Consider the following 12,670-nt stretch of genomic DNA (forward strand, 5'->3'; position numbering starts at 1 on the left):
ATCTTGGTGGGACCAAAACCAATGAGCATAGCTGTGATATCGCACGGGTACAGCAAGATCAACCAATTGTTGTTTGATTGCTGTCTCGTGTGCAAGAGATGTTGAAGGTGAAGCAGAAAGGAATGGAAAAATTCACAAGTATGAAAAGGTGGACTTCAACAGCATCATAAGGAGACACTGTCACTGGAAATTTATCAGCTGATAACCTCTAATTCAACAAATGATTAAGTTAATATCCCACTGACTCTAGATGAAAAAATGCGGACTTATGCAAGAAAAAGAAAGATATATTAGCAATTGATGCCTTGGATTATACAAGTCAGAGATTTATATTCTTTTTTTGGGATAGGTGGAAAGCAGCTGAGCTATGAAAGCCTGAATGTCTTTCACAGAATTATTTTGCTGAATTTTTCGTCTTTTCTAGTAGAATTCAATTCTGTCTTCAGAGACAGCAGCTGACTATGCCTCACTGACATATAATAAGCTTTTTAGCTACACTAGTTCTATTAGCTTTTTCCATTCCTCCAATCCAAGCAATAACATTTTCATTCCTTCTCCCAGTAGAGTACAAAATTTATAGAGTTGATTTCAAGCTAAAGATACTGTGAGTAAGTAATTAGTTATAAACTTCAGAATTGCACAAAATCAACATAAGATTTTAAAAAAAGCATTGTTACCTTGGATACCTAAAATATTTGACATTTTAAAACAAGACAACTGTGTCTGAATGATCTAAATAAAATGACGTTCACTGTAAAATATTTTTTTTAATTGAATAATTCTGTAAAGAATAATACATAATAATAAGGCTTTTGTTTGAACTTGCACTGTTCGTTTCAGTAGCAATATGTAATTTTTGTTAGACAACAAAACTCTTTTCTGCTACAGAGATACCATCTCCAAAAGATGATTTTGAAAAAAGTATTTTAAGAAATAACTTTTTATTGCTGGTTTGGTTTTAAATAGTTTGTTTAATTGTTAATTCACTTAGAAAGTTCTGTTTGTCTTTACAGCGAAGGAACAGACCTGCTCAGGAGGAACTATAGTTTCCTGATATTTTATGAGAGCTTATGGAGAATACATATGAGATGAGTAGTAAAATTTTATAGGTCTTTAAGTTTCAAAAATCTGTACATTAGTCTGTAAAAAGCTGCTTTTCTATTTGTGTTTCTGCAATGCAAATTCTCAGATCTTTTCCTAGTGCCTTTGACTTCACAAAGCTTAACTTAGAAATAAAAAAAAAAAGACAGAAGAGCTCAGGATCTTTCTTCACTCTTCTCCAGATCCATTCACAACTCACTGTGTAGCACCATGAGGAAATCCCTGAGGTCACCTTCCAGTGCCACTGAGACACCGGAGGTAGTTTGGCACATTACTTCAGGGAGCCGGTGTGCAGAGCCCTCTGTGAGTGTGTTGCACTGTTTCCAGGGCCCACTCTGACTTACTGTTTGTCATGCCTGTCCATCACCATCCTTTCCCAGGTCCAAGTCCACACATGCCGCAGGAGGCTGACACTAGCAGCAACGCAACCTGCTGCTGAGCATCCCTACCTTTTGCTTGAATAAGCGGCTTCCACTCAGCACAAATGACAGCAGGTCCAGACAGCTCAGGGCAGTCAGGCTCAAAAAAACCTCATTGTAGCTTTCTAACTGGCCAAAATCCCTAATATGTTGTACGTAGTAGGCCCTAAAGAGGTGATAGGGAAGGAAGCAAATTATGATGACCCAGATGAAAATCAAGTTTTTCACCTGGGCCCAGAACTCTTGGTGTGACCAGAAAGAGGTGGAAAGTTTTCTTGCCACTTTTACCAGGATGAAAATCTGCAGGCCCAAGAGGACACAAGAAATGCAGGCAACAGCTACAATTAGGATGTAGTTTAGGGCTTTCACGCTCTCCCGTTGTAGTTCTTTGTGGAACTTGAAGCATGTTGTATCATTGTATGAGCCTGAGCGTCCATACCGGAAGTGAAAAACAGGCACCACAAAGATGATGACAACGACCCACACGGCAGCACTTGCCACAACTGCGTGCAGCTTCCTATAAAACTCTACTTTGTCCTTCCATTGAAAGAAGATCAGCCACCGGATCACCAGCGTGATCACATAAAATAGGAAGGTCAGGTACATGTGGATGTGCACCATTGCACTCACCATTTTGCAAAATGGCATCTTGAATACCCACTTCTTGTTGACATAATAGTGGATGCGGAAGGGCATCGTGAAGAGGAGGAGGCTATGCACAACAACCAGGTTAATGATGGCAGTAGTGGTCACAGACAGTGTGTTCATATTGACAAGCACAAACGACATTGTGATGGACCCAATTCCACCTCCAACAAAGGCAACTGAGTAAACAGTAATCAGTATGGTACTCATGGTGCTGGTGTGAATGAAGGCTGAGGAGGAGTCACTGCTGTTCCCAGTCTCTTCAGTCATGTTCCTGAAATCTTCCTTGTACATATTCTGGAAATGAAAGAATACAGAAAGACTAAGACAAAGTAGGAATGAGAGGGCCTATCTAAAAAGCTAGTAGCACTTTCCACCTGGCTCTTGCCCAAGGAATAATCGTGAAATCTCACAGATGGCACCAGCACTGTAACAGTACAGTAGCTGTAACCAGTAGTTTTGTCCAAACATCCTTCAGCCTAGAGGAAAATGGAAGAGAAGGTTGGGCAGAGAAGCTGCTCAGTCCTCAAGACGTTGCTACCCATACCCTTAAAAACAACCATGAGTCAATAATATGTGGGAAGAAAAGATCCTTAGAGAAATTACATGACTGTGGTAGGTTAGTGCTGTTGTTAGTTCTCCTCTATTCTGAGCATCTGCATGCTTTTACAGTGAAGATCAGAGATCTTGTTTGAATTCTGCTACTCATTCATCAGTTTGTTTATTTGCAACACAAATCTGTCCTTCACAGAGCCAGATAACAACCATATGTTGCTCAATCAAAGCTACAAATTTTGTTTGTTAACAAGAGCTAAGCTTTGCACACACTCCTTCTTTGTGAACAGTTTATCTGAGCAAGGGATTAAACACCATGGATACCCAGACTCCATGAAGATCCTGCTCAGATCCTGCCAGACCAAGTAGCGTGGGCAGTGCTGTCCTGGTGCTCAGGGCCATTCCACATCTTACATGTAGTTACCCAGTGTTATGAAATGGGCTGCTGGAAAACATTGGGAAAGGACACCCCGGGTAAGTATAAATCAGCCTGCCTGGCCTGAGCAGAAACTAGATACAAGTTAATAGCAAATTTAATAAGTATGCTACATGTTTTTAATATATTACTCTTTCAAAGAGAGATTACATATCACTCTTATAATTCTAAATGCAGCTTCTCGTAGGATTTTTAAGTACTACAGGATCATATGGGGGGGGTGAAAAGTTCAGGTAGGGTGTTATCCTGAAGCATATTTGCATGTATGTAGATGTCCAGAGGATGTCCACACTACAGTCATAGAAAAGAAGCAGGGAAAACTGAACAGTGCTGGGCTCTGTACTATCCCAGTTATAGTGCTACTGATACCTGAACTATAATTTAAAACTGACTCTGGTATGTCATCCATTTCACCAGTGAATCCCACAACACAAGAGGGGGTCTTCTCCCAACTGAGTTTTTGTGATATTTCATTTAATACTTCAATGTTTTAGCTTCAGAAAGTAGTTCCTCAATCTCTCTGTAAGAGTGGTGTTTCAGCTTACTTTCTTTTTTTTTTTTTTTAAGGTAGCACATACTGCCAAATTTGGAAGAGGACAAAAGTTTTTAGCAGTCCTCTGTTTTTATGGAAAAGACAAGATGCCTATACAGTTTCATAAACTGGTTTTTCTCATAGTGGGAAATGAATATCTGTCATGCACCTCAGATTTTTTTGTTGTTTCTTGGCAATATTCCTAAGCACTCACCCTTACAGTAATCAAGATCTGTTCAGACTTTGAAAAGTTGGTTATTCTCTAGCTATCCCAATGCATCTAAGACTCCAGATACTTTGTTATAACCAATTTAAATATAACAGTCATATCTCAAATTGATATGCTGCTTGTTGGCATTACTGACATTTTCTGTTTGATCCTGATTTCAGAGTTACATGGACAATTAATTCCAGTGCATTAGGAGAAGTATAATGGGTTGCAAGGAAAGAACTTTTTCTCAAAGTCAAGGTAGATTGGCACACTGCAGCTCTTGCATCAGAAATGGTGCAAGTTCCTTCCAGTTCTGTTATCATTTCTGAGACATTGCATTTCAGCCTCACAAACATGCAAGTCAGAAGGGATTAGCAATAGCTCTTCATCTGTTTCTCCAAGTTGTTAGGCTTTAATTTGAAAAGATGTCTCTAAAAAGTGACATTATCACACTGTTATGAGTTAAAATGCATATTAAAAGTTAACAAGTTTTAAAAGCGCCACAGCCCTAAAGGCAATATGCTGGAAATGTGGGTTAGTGTGAGCAGTCCCAGAAGCAGGCTGCACTTGGAGAGGAAGAACCCCTAATGGTCACTCTTCGGAGCCCGACGGTAAAACCTGAACTGAAGGCAGTAAGAACAGATAAGCAGAAGTCAGATAACTGATATCTTCATCAGATGTTCTGATTAAGGGAACAGCAAGGGACCTATTTCTCTCTGCAAATAAGAAACTGAAACACTGAAATGAAGGTTTCTGCAGAATTTTGTGGTCATTGTTAAATCCCCACACTGTAACATTGTGCAGGAAATGTAATTTTAATTAATCTTCAAAAAAAAAGGCTACTGGCAGCTATGATAAAAGATTATCAGCTCCTCAAGACTGCTGGCATCCCACTGAAATATCATTGTGTGATGAACAGAGAGTATAGCATGACACGGTATGTTTCACAGAGGAAATGCTGCTTTCTGGTGAAATGAGGTTTCCTATTGTAATGACATTCACAAAGCTATAACCTACTGACCTGAAATATAACTAACAAGTCCTTTTGCCAGAATTCAGCAAGAGGCACATGGAATGAGAATTAATGTGGGTCTTACAAGACTGATTGGTCATATGACATAAGGCTATATACTGAACCTCATTACAAACATGAGCTATAGAAGTCTCCAAAAGCTGCAAAATATCTCCAGCAGAGGAGGAACAACAGAAGAGACCAACGAGAGTGTCATCAAGTTAAGAACTGGTCTCTTCCCATGTTGCTTAACCCTTTGTCAGTGTCAGCTGGTGTAAGTTCTTGCTGGCTGTAACAGTACTTCAGTACTTGCCTCAGTACTGAATCCAGCTTGCTTAAAACGACTTTTTTAAGTAATCTGATCATTATCTTACATTTTATAGAGGAGTTGTACCCTGGTCAAAGAGTTACAGTTCAGTCTCATTCCTTCTTACCTTCTCCCCACACACCACTGCCCCAAACAATGTCTGAAGCACCAAGGAGCTCCTTCAGGAGGGTACTTTGCAGCTTTGTCTCAGCCAGGCTGATTCCCCTCATGCACGCTAATTTTAGCTACTGACATCTGTAAGAAGAAAAGGAGCATGGAAAGGGCTTGCACATCCAAAGCCAAAGAGTTTCTTCTCAAGGAGCTGTTCTTGTTTCTGTGCCTACCTACCCCCTCTAGCAACTGCCAGTTCGGTGATATCATTCAGGTCTTGGAGCAAGGTTTGCTTTTCCTCTGTGTTGAGTCTCATCACTTGGCTAAAATTCTGCTGGACTTGTGCCTTGAACAGCCATGTGGTAATGGTGGGCACCACTTCAATCTGAGTGTCATAGCACTTGCTGGTGCTAAAGGCTTGAGGACAATTGCAAAAATATCTCTGTTTTAGTCTGACACAGGAGGTAGGTTACCAAGAGGCCAGAGACTGGATTCTTTCAAAAATATGGTCAGAATAAAGATTCTTGTGCATTCAAGATTTGACAGTTGTTGGTGTGGATAAGGTCACCACACTCATTTCTTGTAACTGTCTGGGCAGCACAGTCTGCAAGACTAACCTAGACTGCTTTCTTCAGGCCAGAACAAGTCATAATGCTCAATCCCCGGCAGTGTTCAAGGACAGGCTGCATGGGACTTTGAACAACCTGGTCTGGTGAAAGGTGTCCCTTCCCATAGCAGAACAGTTGGAACTAAATGATCTTTAAGGTCTCTTTCATCCCAAACCATTGTGTGACTCTGTGATTTATGAAAACAATTTGATCTCTGTCAAAATCTTCCAAGTAAAAAATATTCATTCCAACGTTCAGGAATTTGTTTCTCTTATCTTAATGTTATTTATACTACTATTAAAAAAAAACAGAAAGAAAGAAAGAAATAAAGAGAAAAAAAGATTAACCGTCTTTCTGACAGAATTTGTACAACTTCAGCTTCCAGGCATTTTGTGTGCTTCTGGTTCTCTCTTCAGATTTAAAAACCTTTTGTCAAATTTTTACTTCCCCTATAGATACCTGGAGATAAATAGAGATAAGGGACAGAAGATATTTGTCATCTCTTGATTTCAGTCATACCTGTGGCTCATCACTGCACTGCCATTATGTTCTTATTTGGTTCTTAGATGAATGACTTTGCAATGGTAAAATGCATGTTGCTTGTTTGCATCTGACTTAGCAATCCAGATCACCCTGTCACTGGTTTGCTCCATTCATTGCATGTCATTTTCCTAACCCGATCCATGAGTCACCATTACATTACATCAACATTATATCAACTTGCTGAAAAAAAACCCCCATTTGTCAGAAAAGATGACACTTACAATCTCTGCCAAAGCTCTAATCTGTATAACAAGTGTTTGCAAAATTTATCCCCCCATACACGTCTGCTGAGAGACTGGCAGGCTTCACACAGATTTTCATGTGTTCTGACAATTGGGTTCTGCAGAAGAAGCGTTTGAAGCCTGCATGCACCCAGCTGAGAAGTTTCATTTGAATTTGGAGGGGGAAAAAGTTCAATTCAAATGAAAGATTTCTATTTTTGACAGACTTAATAAATTTGAAACATGAATGTTTCTCAGAACTGACATTTCTGCACTGAACTAAACTAGGCTGAAGAAAATGCAAAATACAAATATTTTTTAACGAAAGTCTGTTTGAAATCTGCATTTGTTTCACAGATATCCTCATTTAGTCTCAGAGATGCTTTCTGTTGAGGGCATTATAATTGCATTTCAACTTGCTCTAATTCCATGCCGTGTTATTCATCCTGTATTCCATACAGGCTATGCCACTAGAATAATTGCAGAATTCCTTTCATTTCAAAATAATGACACACACCTGAAGTTTGAAGTATTGAATCTGCTTAGTGGAAAACACTAAAAATACAAAAGATATGAAATATCAAGTGCACGTTTACATTTAGACGTTGTCTTTTTGCGAACAACTTCTAGTGATTCCTCTAACTCATTCTGTCCCTCATTGACTGATGTCTTGCAGGCTGTGTTAACATTATACTGATACTTTGTAGTTTAAATTCAGTCTATTGAAGAGCAAAGAGGATGGAAAAACATGTTGGATTAGTAATCTTTTGTTGGAGATTTTCACTATTTTTACATAAAAAAATAGAAACTATGAAGTCTTCCTAAAAATCATCATTTACCTTCCTAGCTGTATCTTAACAGAGATGACAAACCCTTCTGGTCTTTACAGAGACTGGGTGATGTCAAACACACACAAAAAGATGGGTGAAAACAAAATGCACTGCATGAAGAAAACAAAATTTTAGAAGGCAGTGTAGAACTACAGGGTAGCAATATGAAAAAAAAATGAAGCAATGTTTTTCTGTACTAGGAAATTACAAAACACAAAGAGAAAACAGTTGTGCAGAAAAGCTTTAAAATGTGTTCAAAATAAAGCAAATAGACAATTGAATATTTTTTTCCCTTAAGTCGCAAACATTCTTCTAAAAGCTTTGCAAACCAAGACTTTTGTTCACTCTGTGTATACTTATAGATTAGAGTTTCTCTCCACTCTTCAAGTGTTGTTTACTTAGATCTTCATTTTATGTAAGCTCTAAGAACAAAAAGCAAAAGAACTGATATTTGAAAGAGTCATTGCCTTACTTCCTTCTTTGAGCCTGTAACAAAACATTAACCTTGAGGCTCAACAGTGTGAGGGCAGGGCTGCCCATGAGTACACATCCTTGAGAAGATTTTTAGTTGCATCACCAGACCCCTTAACTTGCAGGTACTTCTTAGCCATAAGAGATCTTCAAAGCCTCCCATTTCTGAACAGTCACATTCTACTTCCAGCTAAAATGATAAAGCATACACAGATGTGAGCCCCACAAGTTACAAAGATACCTGTTTGGAAAAACTATTCCCCAGAATCGAGGGGACGATTTGAAAGACTGTTTTGAGAAAACAGAGTAGGACAAGAGCAAAATATGATCTAGGTTGTAAATGACTAACTGTGGGTTTGGATGTGGTTAGAGACACCAAAGTGTAAAATAAAGCTCATCCTCCAGCCCAGCACCATGTCTCAGTCCTGCTTTCTGCCAAGATTTTAGCTCAGTATCTGGATCTCGGTGCCTGGTGCCATCATTATACCTGTACAGTGCTAAGCAAAGGAAACTATCTACTTTACTAAAAAAAGATTAACCGCGCCAGTATCAAAGCCTCATCAGTGGTGATGGTTGTTGTGTGTGGTGTCTGTGGTAAAAGATGTCTTACTGCAGGACTGAGTCTCTGTGAGGAGTCTGTGCAAGGTGAGTTTTGCCCTCCTGAAGGCTTAATGCATTTCTGTCAGAACACACCACTATATTTGAGTATAATTGTTTTGAAAGCAATGGTGTTGACAGACAACCTTTACATATATTTTTACACAAGAACATTTTAACTGACTGCATCCTGTTGCTTCACATCTGGTTAAAAAACACAAGGGAAGTACTGTTCTGTGGTACTTCACAACAGACTGGTGTGTGATGGAGATTGTCTTTTTGCATTTTGCAATTTTAACAGTGGCTGACAGTTAAAAAACTGTTCAGATAATATTAAAAAGTAACCATAATAATAATGCTTAGCTCTTACCAAGTACCCTTCTGCAGCTAATCTTGAAGTTCTGCTAAAAGGCATTACATACTACTCTCTCTGTTCTAAAGCTAAAAAGCTGGAAACTCTGTGGCAAACGCAGATCTATAGTTGAGATATCCTTAAATGAAGACCTATGCCTTCTCAAGTTAGTCATGTTGTCTTGGCTTCTTCTAGATCTTGTTCTAGAATGAATACATCCCAACTATTAGTGGAAAGAAAGCTAAGGTATCTTAAAGACCTTCAAGTAGTATTTGTATGTGGGTTTTTAAGTTATGGAATATTTTTTATACATATAAGAAGTTAATATATCAGTAAATATAAATTAAAACATAAATTAATATGTCTAATATTGATATTTATTGTTTATATAATAAAATATAATAATTACTTAACATAGAAGTTATATAATTTTGTTGATAAATAACAATGTTGTTTTTCCAAGCAGGCATCATAAATGGGGTTTTCCAGATTGACTTCTTTCTATGTGTTTGCAATTGGCAAATCTTCAATCCTTTAATCCATGATTAAACCAGAGTATGGTCTGGGACAGGCACCCTCATTATTATTGTTGGTCTTTGTTTTGGTAGTTAGTGTCAAGTTCTAGATAGGTTTAGAATGCTTAATATACATGATTGCAATTCATTTTCCCTGCTAAATTGATGGAATTTTGCAACGGCATGTATAATGGATTCCAGAGTGGTATATTTAGATTTTCAATAGCAATATACTGAGCTGATGGAAGAATGTGATCATTTTAGAGCATCACCAGTTGCATTTAAACACTGATGCTAGAAATGCATGTATTTTGTAAGTGTTGAGTCATTGCTGATTGTTTTAGCAATACCCTAAAAATCTAGAAGTGTGATAGTGTGTTTTCACAGTACCATTGTATCATCTGGATTAGACCATCACCGAGTTTGAGTTTGCATTATAGCAACAGCTTCATGGGCAAAGGTTGTTTAACCCAAGTCTGGGCCAGATTTCAAGGACTACTTGTCCTGGATCTGATTATCATCGAGGTACCTTTACTCTGGGTTATGTGAAAAGTCCTTGAGAAAAGAGAACTGTCTCCTTTATGCTCAGGCATAATACATGATGTTGTGATTTTTCAGCTATTCCAAACTTAGAGTTGTACACAGAATAACCATGGCAACACAGATGTTTTGGTTTTCTACATTTATTGTGCTAGGACTCAAGGATTTGGAGTGTTAATTCATAAGTGGACTGTACAGGGTGGTAGGATGTACGCAGGCGTGGTGGTTGGCTCCCCTGTAAAACCACTCCTCTCCTTCACTTATGTAGGTGACAGACAGCAAAAAATAACATCCACCCGAATACCTTAAATTCACTGTGCATAACCCGACTCTTAGTTAGCTGTGGATAAAGCTTGAGTGTTGGTCTTGAAAACACTGAACTGACGTGGAAAACTGAGAATCCAGGAGAGCATCTACCACTACATTTTGTGCTCCTTACAAAAAGCCCAAATCTGTTCAGAAGCCCTCCTAATACCAGCTATGGGCCTGGTCCTAGTATGTAAGAGTGGCTAATCAGTTATTAAGTTGCAATTGTGACAGGTTATTTGCAATTTATTATTAAGTAATAGATCAGCTGATAATATGAAGAACTAAAAGGCAGTCTGTAATTAGAGTAACTTTTAGCCGTTATCAACAAAATCATATTTTTTACTCATATTTCTAGCATACCTTACTACTTCAAGCACCTGAATAGAAATATATTAATTATCTACAAAAGGAAAAACATTCAGTGTCAATACCAACCAAAAACATTTTGCAGATAATAGGTTTTTTTTAATGACTCTATCTGGGTTCTGAAGCAGTTGTGATTTGTGGTTGTCACCCAGGCAGTGCAAGGTGTCCTATGAATGAAAAATACTGCCTGTGACACATCTGAAAGGACATTTTGGAAAAGTACAGCAAGGAAAACGTGACTTGCAATTCCTTGTTTCACGCACCTTTGCACAGCAGAGTTATAAATTCACACTTCTCTGAAAAGTGAAAATACATCTGGTGACCTGCTCCCAGTTTCTTTTTCTAATTTAGAGGGAAAAACACTCACTTTGTAAGTTACTGTCCCTGGGCATTATTACTCAAAATAAATTTGCTTAAAAGTACCTGAGGCGAAATGTTATGGAGAAAGTCTGTTTCCCCTTCAGTCTATTTCACTACCTTTTCCTCCTGTGGAAATGTCAGAATTGCACCTCATTCCATGTTGAAGTATAGCATATCAATAAAACCACCTCAAATTTCTATTAAGGTCCTACCAGAATCCAGGTCTTTCAACAGAAAAGTGCTGAAAACAACCCAAAACCTAAATCCACATCAAAATCCTGTGTATTTCTTCTTTGGTCACGTGTGCGGGAGGGATCCCAGACCTCGAAAGCAGCTGTTTTAACACTAATAGCACTAGTAATTTGCCCAGTTGTCCCCATACCTCCTTTTTTTTTTTTTTTTCTATGGGATCTGCTTTAGCTTCAATGTTTGTCATTGTGGACAGGAGGAGGAATCAGAACTCAATATAAAAGGTGTCTGTTCAGACTAAATGGACCTTTTTGAGTAGCTGTCTTACTTATACTAACAACTGCACATTTCTAGCAGTATATCACCAACTCGAGTGTTACCTTGTTTTACAGGATTTTACTAGTTTATACCCGTTGCAAGCCAGTAGGTTTTTTAGGGGATATGCCTTTCATTAGGAATCCAGCACAGCAATTCACTCATTATGGATTCTTTTTCTCACCGGGGTGAAAAAAAATGTAAGGGGAGCTGATTGACAAGGAGATGCATTAAGGATGCCATAAGGATGACATTAGACTGCAGAGAATGAAATTATATATGTGACACCATGCTGATTCTATATGCATATATGCCTTTCCAAAAAGAAAAAATCCTTTCCTTCACCTTGAAAAGACAGTGCTCATCCTAAAATTTGTTTGAACTCCATACTAGCCTCTCACTAATTGCCTGCTGAGGTAGGCAGAGTGTTGTAAGAAAGAATGTATTTTTTAAAAAGATTACAGTGCAAGTCTATTGCTACTCGCTCTCAAAATATTTACTGCAATTCCTAATAATGTTTTATTTTCAGATTGTTTATTTCATTTGCTTTCTGACAGAGGAGGTAATGCAAACTCTGTCATCAGATGCATGGAAAAAATCATTTTACTAATGATCACCTTCATGCTGAATATACTCATACAGATATTTATGAAATTTAGTATGCTAAATAGTGTTGTCTGTGTTAGCAGAGGAACAAACCTCCCTGCATTTATCTAAGAGTGTCTGCCTCAGAGCAGCACAAAAAGGAAAGCTTGATGCCAGTACTGATCAACTGATAATGAAGATGCTTTCCTACCTTAGCATAAGCACAATAAAAAATTCATGACTTTGCTACTACAGGTGGGTTAGAGAGGAATTCGGGGTTCCTCCTATCTCTATCAGAAATGAGTTTACTGAAAGGGAATTTTTCCACACTGCATTCATAAAGTACACTGGTTTGCAAGAGCCTTTCCTGATCACATGGCTAAAGACTGCATAATGGAGTGAGGTTCTGTATGTGCACAAGTACTCTGTTACATCGAATTGTTTGGGCTGAAATGGTTCGTTTTGCTATTACATCTGGAGGTTTCTATTCTGAGCAAAAGATAACCTTTTGTGTTAAAGTAAGGTCTTCAGTGCATTTGC

At 38.3% G+C, this 12,670-nt stretch overlaps 1 protein-coding gene across 1 annotated transcript; it reads right to left on the bottom strand.

Annotated features, from left to right (window-relative positions):
• Positions 1 to 1,002: 1,002 nt before the first annotated feature.
• On the bottom strand, positions 1,003 to 7,939 carry GPR141 (G protein-coupled receptor 141). The gene is made up of 2 exons (XM_017820309.1): positions 7,892 to 7,939; positions 1,003 to 2,462 (listed from the first exon to the last, which is right to left on the bottom strand). The coding sequence occupies exon 2, from the start codon at positions 2,457 to 2,459 to the stop codon at positions 1,515 to 1,517; it is 945 nt and encodes a 314-aa protein (XP_017675798.1). The 5' UTR covers positions 2,460 to 2,462; positions 7,892 to 7,939; the 3' UTR covers positions 1,003 to 1,514.
• Between the last annotated feature and the right edge of the window lie 4,731 nt (positions 7,940 to 12,670).

Source organism: Lepidothrix coronata, unplaced genomic scaffold, assembly GCF_001604755.1.
Source record: "Lepidothrix coronata isolate B3197 unplaced genomic scaffold, Lepidothrix_coronata-1.0 Scaffold3, whole genome shotgun sequence".
In the NCBI taxonomy this organism is placed as follows: Eukaryota; Metazoa; Chordata; class Aves; order Passeriformes; family Pipridae; genus Lepidothrix; species Lepidothrix coronata.